We start from the raw sequence: 20,763 nt of genomic DNA on the forward strand, positions 1-20,763 counted from the left end.
CCGATGCCCAGAAGCCAGCAGGTTCTTGTCATTCTTGTCACGGAAGAACGGCACTTGGCAATCCTGCAAAGGCCATTGGCATCCCCGTAAAATCTCAATAGATTGCTTTATTGAGACGCCGCAATGCTTGGTAAATGCCGTTACATACCGATATGATCTAGACTCGTGGCTGGCAAATCGTCAGAATAGCGGCACGAAAATCTGTCAAGGAATTCACTCATTGGCTGATGCGTAACAGCATATCCTCTAAGCCATACTGAACTCCACATGTATGTTAAGCTTCATTCAAAAGTCAGCAGCTTAACTGTTAGTATCGCGCGCCTGCTGCGCCCTGGCGCCTACCTATACTCAGCCCTTTGGATACGAGAGCTTAAACGCCCAGTGATGACATGCCGCTAGGCGGAGCCGACCACCTTGGCGAAGCAAATGGTTTTCGAGATATGCTTGATTGCTTCATACGACAATGCCGAACCTTGGTTTCATCTTGGCTCTCGAATCAAGCACACGCTAAGAACAGACAAGCATGCAATACAGCTGTAGGGCCACAAGTGGTAGATCATCCAACTCATTATCATTAATACGGATCGTTGGCTGCTGCATATGTGCGTGAGACAGTGCCAAGCAATATATATCGGTTGTACAAAGAGGCCTCCCACGATCGAGACCCAAAAAGGCAAACATATCCAAAGAAGAGAAGATGCTAAGACGATAGGAACGCTATGCAAAGAGGAACTCTTTGAGGACTGGCGACCCAGAGAATTCTGGATTTAACAATATGCAACTGGTAGGGTCAGCATAATATTGAGCTGAAACTCTTGATATACGCACTTCAGAAAGTATTGTAGGCCTGCCCGCCTTTTCTCAAGAAATCTGGGTCGAAACTTGGAGATGACACTCTTGGGCGGAAGTGCCGGAACAGCTGCCTCGAATCCGGGGAAAGTCTGAACCAACCGATATCGAAAGTCGTCAAACTCCGAATACCGTTTACGAATATTCATGTAACTCCCCTATCGTTGGGTCAGTCAACAGCCGTCTTCAGATCAGCACACCACTGCTGAACCACCACCAATTACTCACATTGAGAGCCTCGACACGGATATTCCACACCACAAAGGCCCCGATATTTGTTGCACTGCCGTTGACAATGGTATAACTGACAATCTCAACACTCTTGGCCCAGCAGGCGCTGTTGCGGTCATCGAATTCGCTCGCTTCGTTGTCACGTAGGGTTATAGCACCAGCAGGAAGAACGGATTCGGTCGACATATTCGATATGGTTCGTTGATGGCCGGCGCGGGTGTTCAACCAGTATGGTGGCGATGTTATCGAACTCGGGGAGACGGTAAATGATGCAGTTTCGTGCCGCGCATGATTGCTATCGTTGGGATCATGATCGAAGGATGTGCGTGGTGTCTCAAACACTTCGGTAGCTGCGGTCTGTGTCTCAGAACTGCCTGGATGGGATGCGCCGTTGGCCAGATTGCCATCGCCAGGCGCTTGATCTATCTCAGTCGCCATTCAACCATGCGTTGAAACAAAATGTCGGGCTTGAATCGTTCAATTTGCTAATGAAGAGAATTTCGATGTGACAGCTTTAATAGTACGGAATTGTATGTGATCTGACGGTAAAATCGTGTCGCAAAGACTTGTAGCATTGATTCAATCGATCCAGTTGGGTAATGTTGACGTTGATTAACGGTAGAAATCGTATCAGCGAGTTAGGATAACAGCCCATGAATTGCAGCCCTGCTTTTTAGTTGACAAAGAGCAAGGATTTGGGTTGCGGAGCGGTAGAGAAAGGGTCAATTATGTATAAGTCGTCAGGATGAGGTTGATGATGAAATCAAGGCGCGAGTAGAGGGCACGATCCAACTAGGGACATAGTATAAGGTAGTGTGTGTCTGGGTAGTGGCGATAACTTGTCCCAATTGAAAGGATGAATTGGATGTGATGTCGTAGAGCAAAGCCTTAAACGGCGCCGTTCTGGGCCTTGCAGCTTGATTTTTTTCCGATTGATGGAGGGGCCGGCGCCCCGGTCCATGGCACAAGAACGCACAGGTAAACTTTGTGACTTCTGGCTTCTTGCTTGTGTGAATCTGCTCCGGATTTGGTTATTCATAGTTGTATATCTACAGTCTCCGCGAGGTATCATGACATGGGAGGACAGTCGATTTATCATTCAATGCCTACCTAAAGCTAATCACTTACAGTAAACCAATTGCTGTGTGTAGTACGGATAAGGTTTTCTTAGACAAACTCAATGCCCGCTGACTTGGATATCAACCAAAACACTACACTTGCAAGGGTACACCATGACCGCCGCATTCACGGCCGACCTTCATCTTGAAATACGGAGCTCGAAAGCCACATCCGCTCCGTGCCCGGCCGAAGACATCGGTCGGATACCGGTCGTCTAAGCCTCGGGATGTAGCGGAACCCGGATTGATAAGCCTGAGATCTCATCGACTGTGGCTTTCTATCGAGGGATACAAGGACAGTCAGTGATTCTGGTGACTTTTTTTCAAGCCGCAGAACTCTCATCATATCGTATGACATTGTCATATGGTCCCGTTCAAACTGTAACTCTAATCGTACCCAAGGAGCGAAATAGAGGAGGTTGGAATCAAAGGAGTGACCGAAGTTGGAGGAAGAAACCAAGATCACGTTGACCAAAGTTTCTGTCAAGTTCTTGCAGGTTCACTTTGGATCGGGAGAAAGTATCCTGACTCTGCGGGGTAAGAATCTACTCTCCACATGAAATGAATACCTTTCGAGACTCGAGGATTCCTTTGAAGTCGAGGCTGGTCTCTTTCAGGTTTGGTTATCTTTCTGTGACCCGTCATAACCAAGTCTTCGTGTACCCTGTAAGTGCCTTAGCCTCGATTGATGCCTGGATGGAACGAACACGGTTCGATACGAAGTCACCTTTCTATCTCGTACAAGACACAAGCGGATATCTCTTCGGCTAGTCCGTCATATCTCCAAATGCACTCCGCTTTCCAAATGTCTTGGCCAGCAGAGTGTTTCTTCCCCTGCGATATTGGGTTACTAGAAGTGGTGATTATTCGACTTTGCTGTGTGATAGCTCATAAAATGCGAGACTGTGATCACTCCTCCAAGAGCCTGAATATCTGGCCGCGTCAGCTCCATAGTGAGGCACAAACAAGATATCATCAACACCAACGATTGGCGCGATATCCATAGCATCATGTTCTCGTCGTGGTGCATTGCGCGGGGTTATCGAAGGGTTCAGTGCAGTGGCACGCCCCGCCCATCTGCAAGAAATACGAAGGTTGTTGGCTGGTCCAGATGCCTAGCACCGAACAGATTTACCCTTTACGGGAACAGTTGGCCACCATTCTTGCACCCGAGTGGCCAATGGTCCGTAAAGAATACTCCGACGTGATCATGGTGGGCTCGTACATGTTGTGAGCGACTTCAACCACCAACTGGAGCGCGTCGTTCGCGTGGTCCAAGATGCACTCAGTGATGCACAATGAGAAGACTATAATAACAAATGTGCAGTAGTGGTCTCATATCGCTTCATGACTACTAGATGTGGAGTCTGTAGTAGTCAACCGTTCGCGCCCGCCACAAAGCCAAGCTCATGTGGTTGAGAGGAGACAGACGAAGGACGACCTCCACTCGTATGCATACCCACGATGGCGAGTATGGGGCATCGCCAACATCTAAGAGTACGGTAGCGTTGAGTCAACTGAAAAGATCTCCATTGGGATCTTCTGGAGATCACAGACGGGGCTACGGTAACAAGAACATTATCGATAATACTATTGACTCCTTTTAATCACGGCTCTTAAAACCAAGGGCCTTGGAGATTACAGTCATGGTGTACCAACACCAAGCGAGCCCAAGCTTCAGCACTAGTTGAGTCTATCGGGCCTAGTCTCCAGAGTATTCCGGGGCCTCCTGGGCACAAAATGCGCCGAGTGGTGGACGATATGGAGCAAATAAAGTCTCATAGCGGCTGGGATATGTTAGAGCTAAGCCCAATGCCGCTGTGCTGCTCCTAAAGTCCCCTGTTCGTTCAGCGAAAATTGGTGCTACTGGTGCTACTTTGCCCACGGTCTGTGGTCATGATATCGCCCAGGCTCGGGTCTCGCCTCAGCTTTTGCTACGGATCATTTCTTTTGACGCTGTAGCCCGGCGGTAGGTATCTGGACCTATGGAAGGTATCCGTAGAGAGGTATCCATCCATCATGCACCTATCCATATACATATAGCCGGGGGTCTTCTGTCATGGAAATGTCTCGGACCTCCTCGACCTTTTCTTCATCGTCCTCCCTCACTACCTGCTTTTGATACACTCGCTATATCAGACTTGGTCTTGATTCTTAACAGTCGTTAACTCGCCATCTTAATATTTCATTTCTTCTTTTGCTCGCTTTTCTCAAATTGTTGATCGTCACTCACATACCTCGTTCTTAATCTGTAAGTCAAACATCGTCCAAGTCGACGGGTATTGCCCCGGTTGTCTTAGTGATAGCATTCTCCATACCTCTCCTTCCCGCACAGCACAAGCAATCTCCTCATCATGGGCAAGAGAGAGGCTTTCAATGGAACACAAGGGAATAAAACCGCTGACTCCCGGCCAAAGAGAATCCATACCTTTCTTCAATCTTCACCGTTTGCGAACTTTTTTTGGACTTCGCATACGCATCAACCACATACATACCTTCATCGTATCCAGCACAGCTAGATCTCATACAAGACACAAATACGTCACAATAATGCCTTCTCTCCGAACAACCGTTTTGGCCGTTGCTGCCTCAGCCGTTGCCGTTGTCAACGCCGACTATGTTATTGACCCCGAGAGTGTACCCCTGTCTCAACGCCGTGAGTAAAGATCTATCGCCGATTATTTTAGGGTACAGGGACTAATACAGAACCAGGTGTTTGGTGCCAGAACGAAATAGAAACCTGCCCTATGATTTGCGGGCAGACTAGCAAGGGAGACACCAAGGTCAACGAGTGTGATCCTGTAAGTTTCGTTATCTAGGCTTCGTTGACAACTGTTAATTTCTTTCGTCCAGAAAACCCTTACATACGGTTGCATCTGCGGCGACGGCAAGCAGCCCAACGTGTCTGAATACTCCCTGACCCTGCCATTCTACGTCTGCCAGGAATGGGGTAACCAGTGTGTCGAGGACTGCAAGGGAAGTGCCTCCTGCGCTTCCGACTGCCGACAGAACCACCCATGCGGTGCCAGCAACCCCAAGAAGTACAACACCACTTCCACAGCTACCGACACAGCTGCCGTCAAAGCGACAGCCAGCGCTACTGACGACCCCAATGTTGTCTACACTGGCACCCCAGGAGGCGACGACGATGATGACTCCGACTCAGATAGCTCAACAACAAAGACCAACGGCGCCGCCGTCATCGAGGCTGGGCGTACATGGGGCCTGACTATCGTTCTGAGCACCATCTTCGCTGGGTTCGCCATGCTCTGAGTTTCTGATGACGCTTAGAGGTTTGCTGCTAAACAGATTACAGCATTGCTTCTGTTCTCTTGTGTTTATTGCTCCTACATTCCTTTGAAGCCTTGGACGTCTAGGTGTTTGGTTGTATTTTATGGTGGGATATTCTTTTTTATGGTTCGACTTGAGGGGCTGCCCTCTTACATCATTAATATCGTTAATGTCGAAGGGACGAAGAGATGGGAATAGGTGGCAGAACAGGACGAAATACATGTCGTTGACTGCAACCAGGCAGTCGAACCAACAGGAACCTTTCACGACAGATTTGAAGCCATCGTGATATCATGATGCATGAAACAAGCAGTGGCCTATCGAGACATGTCGTTGCCGGTTCAAGGATTCCGAGAGTTGGAGATCACAGTCAGCATCAGTCGATGTTCACTCCACATTCCGCATTTCCAAGAAGACCCTTAGACGTGTACCGGGCTATCGGATCAACCAAACTGCCGTGATGTAAAGTTTTGTTCTCCAACTAGCAACCATTCCAGCCAATTGCAGTTGGATTAGAAGCTCGTATTCTTTTTGTTGGTGCTCACGCGCTCACGAGCCTAGAAGGGCATGTGAAAATCATTCTATTCATGCGCCATTGATCCATAGCGTTAGTTCATCCCTCACCTCGGCACCAACGGCTAAGACGGATCAAATAACGTCGAAACAATCTCATGACGAGGTGTCTATGCGAGCTCCTCCTCGTGAGTACCTAGACAGAGCTGAACTTGCTGAGGTCACTGTGCAAGTGAGAGTACTACATAGGGATGCCCAAGGAACCTGCTATTGTTCTCGAGTCTCACAAGAAAGGGGCCGTCAAAGTCGACCTGTTTCGTTAGCTGTCAAATTGATGATTGGAGCCTTCAAATGAACGAGCCGCTAATTACCCAATTTTAGATGCGTGTTTCCCCTGTAAGCGGATACCTCTAGTGGATCGGATCGCTGGTGTTAGCAGGGGCTTTGGGGTTTACGATCCAGGGGCTTGACGTACGACGACACCAGTACGAGTTGGAGGTCGAATTCCAATTTCGAGTCCTAGCCTCGAGCTGCCAAAACCTGCCCCTTTAAACCCTTTCAATCCCATCTTTTCTTCAACTGCAAAAAAACACTCTTTGGCGGTAACTGTTCATCAACACATTTAATTCTTTATCAGACTCTTCACCGCTATTCTTGGCTGTTCTACTCTGTCTTAGCCCTCCCGGTCGTCTTCGTAAATCAGGCCCGCCACATAACCTTGGCTTGCGATCCAATTCATCTACCGTTGTCGATAAGAGAAAACCTGTCACGCTTGTCCTTGGATTATCTTTCTCTTCCCGCCCACGTGCCGCGCCGCCCGTCTCTGTTAGGATAATACCGCCTTGGTAGAGAGCCGAGGGTCAATCATCCATTTGCAGGCCTTTTGGCGGATCTACCTTACCCTGTCCTTCTGCAAGTCACTGTCGCGCCGTCGCTGCAGGTCCGATTGTTTAGGCGTTTTTACCGACGTCTTTATTTTTTTTTACCTTGGCCTTGATTCCCTTTTTTAAAAGAGTCCCCCATTTTTGCCCCTCCTCCTCCGGCCCCTCTCTTCCACCATGACTGCAAGCGAGACACTTCCGCTTTACAACCCAACGGCCACCGACCCGGACGGTACGAATATGGCTCCTAATACGAGTAAGTCTGAGAAGAAAAGAAAGCTCTTTGAACGCTTGAGTTCCATAGAGTATTGTTAAAAAAGGACCGTTGACCACTAACGCCGGGGCCCTGCAGAAAAGAACGTTGCCGAGTGCATCTCTGATGACGCACTGGTGCACTTCAAGTCATACAAGTACTCAAGCGTCGACCTGTCGCCAGTCTCGAAATACGTTCTTGGTCCTTTCGTATGTATTGCCTATACCTCTAGCTCTCTTTTGCGCACGTTTTCAACTCTGTTTTGCTTTTTTTGTCTCAACAATTACCATCTGGACGAGCTCGACAACACTCGCCAGCCAAGTTTTTTAGGGAGTTCGAGATAGCTAACGCGTCTTTGTCGTCATGTAGTGGAATGCCTCTGTCAACCTCCTACCGCTATGGATTGCCCCCAACATGGTGACCCTCTTGGGTTTCTGCTTCATCCTGATAAACGTCGCTTTCTGCGCAATCTGGATGCCTGATCTCGTTGGGCCGGTATGTGGGAGACCTTCCATGTCTTTGGACTGACGTACTGATCGCAAGTGTTATTGCAGGCTCCTTCATGGCTTTACTTCAGCTTTGCCTTTGGCCTGTTCATGTACCAAACGATGGATAACCTCGACGGAAAGCAAGCTCGACGAACTGGTACCTCAAGCGGCCTCGGCGAACTCTTCGATCACGGTATTGACTCTTTGAACTGCACACTCGCCAGTCTGCTCGAAACTGCCGCTATGGGTCTTGGTACCTCTCCAGCTGGCATCATTACCGCTCTGTGCCCATGCCTGCCCATGTTTTTCTCGACCTGGGAAACATACCATACGCATACTCTTTACCTCGGCGTTATCAACGGCCCTACAGAAGGCATACTTATTGCCTGTGCAATTATGATCATGTCTGGCATTTGGGGACCCGGCATCTGGACCATTCCTTTGGCTAATGGCATCAAGGATACTCTACCTGGTCTTGCTGAACTCCTTGGCGAGACCACTTTCCGAGATATCTGGATTGGCCTCATCATCGGCTCCCTCGTCTTTACACAGATCCCCTTCTGTGTGCTCAACGTTACCAAGGCTCGCAAGTCTAGAGGAGAGCCCATTCTTCCTGTCTTCTTTGAGTGGATTCCTATGGCCGTCTTCACTTTTTCGATCGCGGCTTGGGTCTTCTCCCCTTACAGTACCATCATGAAGGAGAACCACCTGATGCTTTTCTGCTTCATCATGTCATTCGTCTTTGGCCGCTTGACCACTAAGATTATTCTCGCCCATTTGACTCGCCAACCTTTCCCCTGGTGGACCGTTATGCTGTACCCTCTTGTTGGTGGCGCGTTCCTCGGCAACATGCCTCGATTTGGACTCCCTCAGGTCAGCGCCCAATTCGAGCTTTTCTACCTGTGGGCGTATCTTCTCTTTTCCATGGTTGTTTATTTCCGCTGGGCCTGGCTCGTTGTTACCAGCATCTGCAACTACCTCGGTATCAATGCCCTCACCATCCCCAAGGAGAAGCAGATCGCCAACAAGGCGGCACAGGCTGCCAACAAGCTACACTAAGCCGGAACTAGCCGTTTTGGCCGAGCAATTTTGTTCTGTCAAGCCCTGGTCGATCGAAATGACATAAATAATAATCCACCCAGAGAGGCGCAGCATTTTGGAGAGAGATCATGGTACAAAAAATACTGGTGTCGCAATATAGGGCGAAGAATCAAAGCATGACGAGGGCGTTTGGTGTTTTCTTGCGGGTTTCTCGCATTCTTCATGACGCTAGGATACTAAGGGGTCTTGTATCACGTCAACAACCATTGGGGTATATTCATTGTAATAGATATAAATGAGGAGTATGTGTAGATGATGGTGCTAGAAACTGCCTTTGGATAGGCCTCGGCTTTGACGCACAAGGCGCAAGCCAAATCAATAAGAAGCTTCAATATTTCAGATGTATTATCCATCGCCGTCCATACCAATCTCATGATACCTTTCCTGTTGTTTTACCTCTGTTGCTTATGAGGGGCTTCACAACATTTTAGAAACGTGGGGTTGACGGGATGACGTAGCTTTCGTTAGCTCCAGATGATGGATGTCTGCAGCAACCTTTGGTAAAGAGTTGCGCTGAAACCTTGCTTGCCAGCTCGTTAGTTTCTTGCATTATGATATTAGGTCAAGGGAAGTTTTTAGGAGACAAAGTCGCCAAGCTAGTTCCAAATAGTGCCTCCTGGAAGGACAAGATGAATGATCAGACAGCACAATTACATGCGGTTTTCCAAGTAGGTCTCAGTATCAGTGGTAGTCAGTCTATTGTGTCGAATTTTAGTTTCTATGGAATGTGTTCCAGCCGTTACTTCGGCTGACTTACACGCCAGGCTTAGGCATGATCAACGAGATCTTTTGCATTCCCTGTTCGGGATAAAGCAGCTCGGCATGATAAGACGATGGAGATAACGACCACAGTATAACTGGATCTATATAGGCCAGTAAAAGTAATACGTGTCCAACTTGATCGATGCGTCCAGTGTGATTTATCCATATCAAATGCACCCTCGAGTCCTTTATAACCGTGAACCAATGGGGTTTGACCATTGTAACTATAATAACCCGACCCTTGGCTGTTCGACCATAGATACCTAGTTCAAAGGGTCCTCCCCCGCGCCGGCTGTGCACATCAGAAAGGCGTCTTCCGCCGAGAGCTAACAGGGGGCTTCGGACCAATATCGTTCATAGCTGGTGAAGGGCCAACATGGAGTCCAGATCCATTACACAGGACACATAGCATACAATGACTTTGAGGCTTAGTATTGTTGTAGGAAAAGAACAAATAATCAACGGAGAATAATGTGAGCTTTGACCTCTACATATTGCCACATGCATACATATGGGGTCGTGGCCGGAGTGTTCCATGTGTCAAGCTATCAAGGTACAAAGATTCGCCTGTGGTACTAGCCCTGGGTGAAGTACCTGCCTGCTATTTTCCTCCCCACATCCATCCATTCCATTCTTGTCGTACCTGGCCTTATCCTCCTCCCTTGCATGGATGGATGCCCGGGCTGGCGAGAGAGGTTTAACTCCTGACACGAAGCATTTGTTTGCTTGATTCTGCTCTGTCTTTGTTCGCAACATCCACGCTCACTGCCACAGCTGAACTTTTGCGCATTATCATATGTTTATTCTGATCCTCCAGACGGAATGAGCTAGTTTTGCGCCCCACGATAACCCGAACCAAAACCCGCTTCTTGTTGGTTTAGAGTAGTATTTATTGGTGTCTTCCCATCCATGGCTGAATCTTCGACAATGCCTCGACCGCTATCGCAATTGTCGTTCCTTGCAAAGCTTCTCGTCTTTGTCTGCCTGCTTCTATCGACGGTCGCCGAGTCCATGACACTTTCAGATGAAACCCTCGAGAACATTCCTTCGCCCGGCGACGATTTCGATATCAAGGATGGCAAGCTTCTTGCTCCTATCCTGATTCCTCGTGTGCCTGGCACCGAGGGTCAACGGCGCGCCCAGAAACACTTTGTCGAGTTCTTCAAGGAAAATCTTCCCGAATGGAAACTCGAAATGCAGAATTCGACTTCAAAGACACCTGTACACGGGAACAAGCAGATCCCATTCTCCAACCTCATCTTTCGAAGAGACCCCCCTTGGTCACAGAACGGAGACGTTAGTCGACTTACGCTGGTCGCGCACTACGATAGCAAATATGAGCCTGAAGGATTCATTGGCGCAATCGACAGCGCAGCACCGTGCGCCATGTTGATGCATGTCGCGAGGAGCATTGAGGATGCGCTCACTGCGAAATGGGCCAAGATGCAGAAGGACGGGTCTGCGGATGATGGGCTTGAGGAGACCCAGGGAATCCAGATTATCTTTCTAGATGGCGAAGAGGCATTCAAACATTGGACGGAGGAGGACTCGCTTTATGGAGCCAGGTATGTTGAATACACAATTAACTGCGAGCCAAATGATTGACTAACTTGGTGTCAAGATCACTTGCTGAGAAATGGGAATATGAGTTCCATGGATCTACTTCAACTTACAGGACTCCTCTGGACTCTATCAGTCTGTTTGTCCTCCTCGATCTTTTAGGATCTGCTGATCCTACTATTCCCTCTTACTTCCTTACAACCCACTGGGCATACCGAGCCATGGCAGGTCTTGAGAAGCGCATGCGACAACTCAATGTCCTCGAGACCAAGCCCAGATTTCCTTTCCTCCCAGATGGCAACAAAACAGCCAATCGATTCACTCGCAGCTATATCGACGATGATCACCGACCTTTCATGCAGCGCGGCGTTGACATCTTGCATATCATTCCATCGCCCTTCCCTGATGTGTGGCACGAGATCACAGATGATGGTGAGCACCTCGATCTTCCCACAGTGCGTGACTGGGCGAGGATCACCACTGCGTTCGTGGTGGACTGGATGGGTATCCAGGATTTCATGCCCAAGTTGGCGGGAACTAAAGCAAAGAGGAATGGTGCGGCTGCAACAACTACGTCGAGCCGGAGGACGGAGCTTTAGACGACATGAACGTACATATCTGCATCATTTAGAGAAATGTCGGTGGGTTTCTTTGGGCTTGGCGTTGTAGGCGCGATGTCATGAAAAGAGTCATGTAATGAGCAGTCTGTTTTGCAAACATGGAGTAAAGGAATCTTTGGTTGACTAGCGAACACCTGAATCTGCTACTCTTCTTGTTCATTGAAGTCTTCGTCACCCTTTTGCCGTATCAAATGAACCCTGAAAACGCTCATGTTTTCCCGTGGGTACCGTGTAAGACGGACCGAGAAGGAGAGGCATTTATTACGGATTTGCACCAACATCAGACTAAGGTAGCAATAACTCCCGAAGTAGACGCCAAATTTTCCTGATTGGCCGACTCTATCTTGGACCCTGACGGCGCCTGTGAAAGGAGGGCGTCTCCAAGTTTAAGCCCCGGACAGTTTTTATGGAGTCTGGAGAGACAATCGTGGTTCGTGATACGTTACGGCCAACTTCCAGCGGGTTATTAGCAGTTTTGTTTTTGGTTTTGCGCGACATACGAGTAAGGTAAGGTAAGGGTATCGATCATGTTTGTAGTTCAAGCTGACGTCGGTTTTTCTGGCGCCCTCTTGACTCATTTATAACTCTGCTAGCAGTGGAGGTCTTCTATTTAAGTGATAGCTGCTCCCTGCTTCTTCCACGGGCGCTGTTCTCCAGTAGCTATTGTAAACCACACTCATCTTACACCTCACCATGTCAGCCATATATTCTGAGGCCCAGGTCGCTGGGTTCCTCAAACATCTTCAAATCCCTCAAGAATTCTACGTGGGCAATGAAGCTATTCTGGACCATGCGTTTCTCAAAGTGCTACATCAGCATATGATCGCAACAGTCCCATATGATAACTTGACGCTGCATTACTCGTCACATCGCAACATCACTCTCGAGCCTCAAGCTCTGTACAAAAAGATCGTGGGGGACGGGCGCGGAAGAGGAGGTTACTGCATGGAGAGTAACCTCTTTTTCTGTTACATGCTGAGAGCCCTTGGTTTCCAAGTATATCCCGTCGGTGTGCGAGTTCGTCTGCGAAACAACGGCATTCCTTTTGGTGGTTACCCTGGGTGGGTTCACATTGTCAACATTGTAACTCTACCTGACAATTCTCGCTGGGTTATGGATGCTTCATTTGGCGGCGACGGCCCAACACAGCCCATGCCTTTGGTCGAGGGCGCTGAGTGGCACAATATGGGCACACAAACCGCACGTCTTATCAAGGACTTCATTCCCGGCCAGACAGAGCTCACATCCGGCCGCCGTCTCTGGATCTACCAGTGCCGCAACTCTCCCGACCTGCCCTGGACCAGCTTCTATGCTTTCAGTCACTCAGTTGAATGGCTGCCAGCCGATTTCGAGATCACCAACTGCTACACGGGCACAAGCCCACGCAGCTTCCAGACATCGACGGTTCTGATTGTCAAGTTCCTTCTAAGAGAGAGCAAAACGTCACCAACGGGCGAGGAGATCTACGGGAAACGAATGCTGATTAACGATGTGGTTAAGGAGAACCCTGGAGGTAAGACAAAGGTTCTGAAAGAGTTGAAGACGGAGGACGAGAGAGTGGAGGCGTTGAAGGAGTATTTTGATATTGATTTAACGACGGAAGAGAGGGAGGCTATCAAGGGTTTCCAGACTGAGATTAAGAGCGAGTAGGGGATGATATACCCCAGTCATTTATTTAGATGGTTATGATAGAAATGGTTCTTTTCAACTTTCAAGAGATTATATAAGATTGAATCTGGAAAAGAAAACAGTCAATTATTTTCGTTCGGTTATGGTAATTAGCACCTTTGTTTTCATTGATCAATGCCAGTGCCTCCGTGTAATCCTTTTTCTGCAGGGTCATATTTCCTGGGGATCATAAATTGGACCATGAGTTTCTTGACAGAATGGATGATGGATCTCAATATAATTGTGACTCATCCTTTCCTTTGGTCGTACGAGAGTACGATCTTATTACTACCTAGGTATATAGTGATTGTCCTAACACATGTTCTGCATTCATGGCCCTCTATTCGAAATGAAGAAAATGCTTATGTAAATACAACACAACTTAGTATGCCATTAGTCCATTTGATCCTAATACTAATGCTCAATATTATAAGCTTTATTACCCCCTGAGGATATTGAACTACTAGGATTAGCCATAAAAGCAGAGGTTCACAGAAGTGATTTCTGATCACCATGAAATGTGTTCGTTCCTTCAAGCGAAAGATATTGCCTGAACCTACCCTAAAGCCAGAAGCTCTGTTCGGGTACCCAACACAGTTAGAGCTTTGACCAATCAACGCTATCTCCTGCCACCACGTAATGCAAGCTACAGTGCACCGTACATCTTTAGCTGTCCTGCCTCATCCACTTGGCCTCAACTCTAGAACTGACCAAACCGACCTGCGATAACGTCAAAATCATGCGCTTCTCAATCGCATCGTCCCTACTTTTCTTAACGAGCGTGGCTAGCGCTGCCTCGTCTTGGAGTTTCACCGATGGCTCCGTCACTGTCGGCTTCAAGAGAGCCCAGGGCGTCACTGCAAAGTAAGCTAGCTGTCCCTCTTGAGATGCCATGATGATGCTATCATTGGCGACCGAGTGTGAGAGAGCTTCTGCTGACTGGCCTGATCGATATAGGTTTAGCGACCAGAAACCTGCCAAGAAGCCTCTTGTGCTAGGCAAGACAGATACCATCAAGGTCTCGTTAACCACAACCGAAGCTGGCGAGCCCAAGCGACCTCACCAGGCATTCCTCATCCTTACCGAGTCAACTGGCCTCGAGGCCCCGTTCCCTCTCAAGATGAAGGCCTCTGGAAAGGGCGAAGCTGAGATTGTACGCGATCTACCAAACTCGAATCAATTCCACGACTAACAATAATCGCAGTCACAAAAGGACCTCCCTATTCAACTGCTCCTCTCCGACGAACCCATTAAAGCCAACCTTGTCCTGGGATCTTTCGGTTCATCTAACCCTCTTATTTCCCCCGTCTTCGATGTCGAAGTCCAAATCGACTCCAATGCTCCTTCACCTCAGTATGAGGCTCCTGTTCGATATGGTCCCCGAGCTGAGATCGACCATATCTTCAAGGTTGGCGACTCGAGTCCTCCCGTGGTTGTCACTCTCGTCTTTGTGCTCGCTATCGTTGCTAGCGTTCCTGCTCTCTTCCTCGGCGTACGTGTAAATCCTGCCATTATGCATTCGCAGACTAACAAGCATGTAGTGGCTCTTCCTTGGTGCCAACGTCAACCATCTGCCCAAGGCCCTCAAAGCTGCACCTATCTCTCACACCGTCTTCTTTGGCTCCATTGTCGGCATCGAGGGCACGCTGCTCCTCTACTACGCCCAGTGGAACCTCTTCAAGACCTTGCCTATCGCCATTGTCCTTGGCGTAGTGTCGCTTCTGAGTGGAACCAAGGCCCTGAGCGAGGTCCAGAGCCGACGTCTCGCTGGAGAGAGGTAATCTGGTTGCAATGTTCAACATAATTGCTTGGCACGATAGAAGGGCTAAAGCTCGAAACTAATCATCGCAAGTCGATGTTGGTGGAAATACAGGGGAAGATAGATCTCACACTAAAAGAACAGCCCGTGCGCCAATGCGGGTATCAACATGTTTACAATGGATGTTCCATGATGGGAATTTCTTTAGCATCAAAAGTCTATCAATCGAGAGGTTTTAGGATGGGTAACTTTGCCCAAGAGTTGAACGATGTCAAGTTCTAGGCATGCAAAACGGATGTACATTATGATAGACACTGGAAATGGAGTCGGATTTGGTGACTTTTCAATAATTGCTACGTTCCAACAAGCGAATCTGTGCCATGATTTGTGAATCATGGACCGAGATATGCACCTTGAACACTTCATCCGTGTAACTGGCAGTCAACAATTCCAATGCTTATTATTCCACTGCCTGTCCTGCTTGTTCTCTTACAATGTTCCATGCTTATCGCAATATTCGGTGTCCATCGCTTACTCATATGCTTGAAAACAACTGCCACTCACCACTCTTATTCCTCCTTCGGCTTGGTCCACATACTCAGCTGTTCCTCCAAGACACTGTTGAACCATTGTGTCTTCTCTATGATGGGTGCGTGTCCCATATCGTCCACAATGTGCACAGAGCCTGGTTTCAGCACTTTAATGAGCCGTTCGCCATTTGGAAAGCTGATCATGTTGTCACGCTTTCCATGCATAATCATGATGCGCTCAGAGCCGACACTGTCTGCTATTTCCCGTAGCTGGTCATCCGTCTTGTTGTGCAAAGCTGCCGCCGCAAGTTGACACATGAGCATTTTGGTGGTGTACAGCTCGGGATTTGTCTTCTTGGTGAGTTCCTGAGCCTGGAAACGCTGAAAGTTGGTCTCGAAGAGGCCGTACGTTGGACCACCCTCTGGCGGTGGTGGACTGCATCGTGCGGTGACGCCTGGCTCAGGTAGTATATCATCATCTGGTGCGACGAGCCACTCGGGTGTGAAGAGCCGGAGAGCGGTGTCGACAATACTGCGCTCCATGGACTTGGGGATGATCATGCCCATGGTGTCTGAGACAGTTTCCCACAGCCCCTTTGTGTTTTGGACTTTGCCTGATGTGCAGATGAGGGAAAGCGACTGCAGGCGCTTGGGAATACGAATAGCAACTTCTTGTGCAATCATGCCACCCATGGAGATACCAACGAGGTTGATATCCCGCTCAGCCTTCCAGCCAACGTGGTCGATGACCTCGATGGCATCGAGTGCCATGCCGCTGGTAGAATAGACACCCACGGGTTTGTCGCTGCCGCCCATACCACGGTTGTCGATAATGAGAACCGAGTACTTATCGGCTCGATCATGACCGAAGTACTTTGTTTGACGCTGCCATGATGCCTTGACTGCTGCCAATCCCATAATAAGCTACACACGGTCAGTCAAGCTCCCCTCTCAGAATATGACCAAATCTGAAGCAAACACGGTACAGACAGTACGAAAGAGTAACACGCGGACGGAGAGATTAAGGGAATTTTAACGGAAGAAACGTACCACAAGCTTGATGGGTCCCTGGCCATGAATCTCCCACGCAATGCCGACTGGACCACCGCGACCCTCAGCGACAGAGACCTTGCCGTGAGAGTGAGGTTCTAGGGCCCAGAGTGTGCCTGGGTAGGCTGGGTGCTTGAGCGTCTCCTCAGCCGAGGGAAACGTGCTTTGCCTACGAGGACGTATCGCGTGTAAGAGAGCCTTGAATCCACACATGAGGAGCGAATGAAAAGAAAAGAATGGGAAAGATAGTGAAAACCAAAAGGCTGGAACGGGTTTGTTGGTCGAGGACTTACAGGTCGGACGCCATAATCGATATTTGGCGTTTGTTTGCTCTTATGATAAGCCCGGGCTCCTTCTTGCGCAAACACGGTTATGCACCTTCCGAGTCTCAAGGGAAAATCTTGTTTAATAAGTGTAAGGTAGGTCACGTAAGGTAAAGGAGGTAGGTAGCTAGGGGAGGAAAGAAAACGTAGGACCTTGACTCTAAGTGACGAAAATACTTAGATTAACTTAGCCTAAGTTTAGGTTTCTCTTTGCCAAGTTTATTTTGACACCTTATATCAGGGTTCGGCGTTGTCTTGTTGCAGTTGTCAAAAAGATCCCGTACGTCACTCACGGACTACGCGAATAGGTAGGTAGGAGAGTGTAGTGAGTACGGAAGGAAGATACAGATTTGAGCAAATGAGGAGTAAATGACTACCTATAGAAAAAAGCAAAGAGTTGTCCCCGTTGTAGGAGACTACCTTAGGCTCTGAATTGTGGAGAGGTAGAAGTAGGTAGTATTCGGAATATCTTGTCACAACTCAACTTGCAACTTGCCAGGGTGTGAGAGAGAGAGCGAGCGAGTGATTGATTGAAGGCGACGTGGATGGATGGATCGCTGCATCATGCCTCGGCGCTATATTAGTGTACACCTCCAATTGCTTGATCGCCATGGGCCTAGGCACGCCACGTGCGGAATCCGAACATCGTCTTTAGTTACATTCCAGTCTCGATAGACCTGAGGGCGAAGTCGCAACCTCCGAATTACCTGATGGTCGCAGAGTCAATATATCCATAAGCCACCATTCAGCTACCGCCAATTGACTAAACAACTCCAACAGGCAATGAATATCAGACAGCTACAGGCCAAAACCAAGACCTGTACTCTTTTCAAGCCATTTCTTAGTATCTTTTCATTGTTTTTTGCTTAGCTCCTAGCCAGATCGAACTCCTCTCGGATGTCTGTCTGGTCGTTCATTCATTCAATGTCCACTTATACATGCGTAGTAAATCCACCACTCTTCCACATCCACCTCAGGGCATCACAAGCCCGATACCACTCAGATTTTCCTCGTCAAGCTGGTTCTTACGATCGACACCACCAGCGATTGGGTTAACACGATAGTTGAACAGGTAATAATGAAGTTGACCATCACCGGCTCCGAATTTCTGCTGCTCCAGGAACAGCGCATTGTCCATTAGCGTCAATGCGTTGAACACATCGAACTTGTGGCGCTTGGAGATGATAAGGGCATCGTGAACAAGCTCGTTAAGGCGCTTCTTGAGAGCAGCTTTGTCGAACTTGTCCTGTAGCGCGACGTCTGTACCGTAGTAAAACATGTAAGCAACCTTGATAACGTTGTGCTTAGCGTTTCCAATAGCCGTCGACTCGATGCAGAAGAAAGAGAAGAAGTCCGTGATCTTCTTGTTTTCGTCCTTTGTAGTTTATTAGTGCATATCCTCTGAACTTTGTTCTTACGATGGCTTACCTCGACAACGTATGTCCACACAACCTGCTGGTCGTTGGGTCCAACCTTGGGGACAAACCAGTGGTGAGCTTCCTGGCGACTGAACTCAGGCGTCATATCGAAGCGCGCATTATATCGCTTATACAAATCCATAACAGCATCAAGGTCCTTCTCTTCCAACGGTCGCAGGCCCTTGGTGCTAGTATCGTCTGGTAGCGCATACTTGCGAACCTGATACTGAGGTTTGCTGTTTGCGGGAAGAGGACTGAAGCCGCACTCATAGAGTTTTTGCCAATTAATAGCGCGATGAAAGTATCTGCATGTGCTGACGGGCTTGGGAAGGACGACACCAGCGGTGTAAAGTCCTTGCCAGATCTCGTTGAGGTTGCTGCGCCTGGTAATCTCCTTAATGAGTACTGGTGTAAGTCGCTTGCCTCGGAGCTTCTTGTGGATGGCAAGGAAGTTAACCTCAGAGCAGGTAACAACGTTCTCTCGGACACGGAGGTGAACGGGGATGGCCGAGATAAAAGCTACGAGAAGACGGGACTGGGTTGCGCGGACACCAACATGATATTCCTTCTTCCAGCCAGGAGGCATCATGGCCCTGCGCAAGTCAGCGGAAATAGATTCTTGGAAGAGCTAACTCGTGTATTAGCCTAGCAATTTGGCAACTTACCATCGAAGAATAGAGGGGGAATAGTTGAAGCGGAACATAGCCTCATCGTCCTCGACGTAGTGCTTGTTCAACAGCTCGTAAACTTCCTTGATCTCCTCATCATTGGTCAAATCCATCGTAACCCATTCAAAGCCAGGAATTAGAGGGGCGGGCTCCTTGTCGACCTCCTCGACCTTCTGAATCCGTAAGGGGCCCTCCTTCAAAGTCGCATCCTCTCCAAACTTGGGTACAGGCTGGGTCTGCCAGAACTTATACGATCCCATATCTTTGGCGTTCTTTCCGCCAGCGGCAAGACCAGTCATGATATCTTGTAGTGACATTTTCTTGAGCATATCGGCAGCCTGAGAGCCGGAAGGATCATCGCTCTTGGAGGCTTTATTCACCTCTTGGGAGAGGGCTGGGTTGAGGGCGAGGAACTCCTTGATCTGCTGAGGAGTGAGGCCATCGAGGGCCTTGTGGAAATCGGAATCGGTCGGCGCGGATTTTGAGCCGGTCAGGGCCTCCTTGACCTTCGCTCGCTTCGACTTCTTCTTCTTCTTTTTCTTCTTCTTGTCGCCGGATCCTTCAGCAGCGTGTTGCTCCTCATGCTCCTCCTCGGATCCAGATTCGGCGGCATCGTTGTCGTCGGCTTCAGCTTCGGCGTCGGCGTGAGCGATGGCCTTGCCCTTGAGCTCGGCGTTCGTCTCGTCGACGACGGGCTCAATTGGCTTGGACTCCTCGGACATGATTCGAGATAGGCTTTTGATGTAGGTGTTGTCGATGCTAACTACCTAGGTAGGTAATGTTACGTGGGGTGGGGGGTTAAATCGAAAGGAGCTCCTTGGTGGGGTAATTTCACGGTAGCATGTGTCTGCCCTCCACTGCTAACGCCAGGTGGGGTTAAACGGCTTTAATCGGTAAGTACCATTACTCTGTATAGGTATATAAGGTATTACAAGAACAACCACAGGAGGTGCCTGGAGTTGCAAACCTGATGATCGCCCCGTGATGTCGTGGTTGGCTATTCTCGTATATTGAAACTAATTTGAGCGAATCACGCGAGTGAACGAGGTATGGTCTAATAAGTCAGAAGTTGCGTCATCTAGGCAGACCAACCGTATCTGATACTGGATACTGCTGACTGGCTGGCTAGGGGTCCTATTGTTTAGAGTAGTTTACTGATAGAATACCTTAGCTAAAGAGTTGAATGACTTTTCGTATCTTTGAAAGAAAGGGAAGGATTGGAATGCGGAGAACTAGGGTCTCGACACCGCACGCATCTAAGAATTCAGAAATGGTCCAGAGAACTATCCGACAATGAACACAAGCCCATATCCACTACGGGTTGATACTCAACTGAATGATGCAATGAGAGATGCCTCGATGTGTATCTCTCTGGCAGCAGTAACCGACGTTCTTTGCCTGAGTCTGCCAGGCTGAGGGACACTTTTCAAGTTCGGCGATACAAAGATTTTGTGATCACTACGACTCGCGCAGGCATGTTAAATGGCAGGCTAGTGAAGGAAAGAAAACTCAGGACCTTGACCCTTAGTGATAAAAAGACTTGGGCAACTTAGCATAAGTTTAGGATACCTTTATGACACCTTTGAGTAGTTTATTTTGACACCCTATATCAATGTCTTGTGTTTTCTTGCTCCCCGAGGGGCAAGGCTTTTTAGGAACAATAGCTGCGGTATATGCAAG

General features: G+C 48.7%; 8 protein-coding genes across 8 annotated transcripts; 5 read left to right on the forward strand and 3 right to left on the reverse strand.

The window, feature by feature from the left end:
• Positions 1-1,018: 1,018 nt before the first annotated feature.
• Positions 1,019-1,266, reverse strand: J7337_003963 (uncharacterized protein; the record flags this gene model as incomplete). The annotated part of the gene is made up of 2 exons (XM_044821669.1): positions 1,019-1,054; positions 1,078-1,266. The coding sequence occupies 2 exons, from the start codon at positions 1,264-1,266 to the stop codon at positions 1,019-1,021; spliced, it is 225 nt and encodes a 74-aa protein (XP_044683002.1).
• Positions 1,267-4,748: 3,482 nt separating this feature from the next.
• Positions 4,749-5,471, forward strand: J7337_003964 (uncharacterized protein; the record flags this gene model as incomplete). Its single annotated transcript, XM_044821670.1, has 3 exons — positions 4,749-4,854; positions 4,911-4,999; positions 5,052-5,471. 3 exons carry the CDS (start codon positions 4,749-4,751, stop codon positions 5,469-5,471), a joined length of 615 nt encoding a protein of 204 aa, XP_044683003.1.
• Positions 5,472-7,060: 1,589 nt separating this feature from the next.
• On the forward strand, positions 7,061-8,683 carry J7337_003965 (uncharacterized protein; the record flags this gene model as incomplete). Its single annotated transcript, XM_044821671.1, has 4 exons — positions 7,061-7,139; positions 7,236-7,345; positions 7,506-7,631; positions 7,691-8,683. The coding sequence occupies 4 exons, from the start codon at positions 7,061-7,063 to the stop codon at positions 8,681-8,683; spliced, it is 1,308 nt and encodes a 435-aa protein (XP_044683004.1).
• Positions 8,684-10,414: 1,731 nt separating this feature from the next.
• On the forward strand, positions 10,415-11,646 carry J7337_003966 (uncharacterized protein; the record flags this gene model as incomplete). Its single annotated transcript, XM_044821672.1, has 2 exons — positions 10,415-11,052; positions 11,163-11,646. The coding sequence occupies 2 exons, from the start codon at positions 10,415-10,417 to the stop codon at positions 11,644-11,646; spliced, it is 1,122 nt and encodes a 373-aa protein (XP_044683005.1).
• A 714-nt stretch (positions 11,647-12,360) lies between these two features.
• On the forward strand, positions 12,361-13,317 carry J7337_003967 (uncharacterized protein; the record flags this gene model as incomplete). The annotated part of the gene is made up of 1 exon (XM_044821673.1): positions 12,361-13,317. One exon carries the CDS (start codon positions 12,361-12,363, stop codon positions 13,315-13,317), a length of 957 nt encoding a protein of 318 aa, XP_044683006.1.
• Positions 13,318-14,074: 757 nt separating this feature from the next.
• J7337_003968 (uncharacterized protein) lies at positions 14,075-15,116 on the forward strand (the record flags this gene model as incomplete). The annotated part of the gene is made up of 4 exons (XM_044821674.1): positions 14,075-14,199; positions 14,293-14,488; positions 14,540-14,827; positions 14,877-15,116. 4 exons carry the CDS (start codon positions 14,075-14,077, stop codon positions 15,114-15,116), a joined length of 849 nt encoding a protein of 282 aa, XP_044683007.1.
• Positions 15,117-15,663: 547 nt separating this feature from the next.
• On the reverse strand, positions 15,664-16,981 carry J7337_003969 (uncharacterized protein; the record flags this gene model as incomplete). Its single annotated transcript, XM_044821675.1, has 3 exons — positions 15,664-16,548; positions 16,675-16,843; positions 16,968-16,981. The coding sequence occupies 3 exons, from the start codon at positions 16,979-16,981 to the stop codon at positions 15,664-15,666; spliced, it is 1,068 nt and encodes a 355-aa protein (XP_044683008.1).
• Positions 16,982-17,970: 989 nt separating this feature from the next.
• On the reverse strand, positions 17,971-19,805 carry NMT1_2 (glycylpeptide N-tetradecanoyltransferase; the record flags this gene model as incomplete). The annotated part of the gene is made up of 3 exons (XM_044821676.1): positions 17,971-18,372; positions 18,426-19,008; positions 19,081-19,805. 3 exons carry the CDS (start codon positions 19,803-19,805, stop codon positions 17,971-17,973), a joined length of 1,710 nt encoding a protein of 569 aa, XP_044683009.1.
• Between the last annotated feature and the right edge of the window lie 958 nt (positions 19,806-20,763).

This window comes from Fusarium musae, chromosome 3 (assembly GCF_019915245.1).
Source record: "Fusarium musae strain F31 chromosome 3, whole genome shotgun sequence".
NCBI lineage: Eukaryota > Fungi > Ascomycota > Sordariomycetes > Hypocreales > Nectriaceae > Fusarium > Fusarium musae.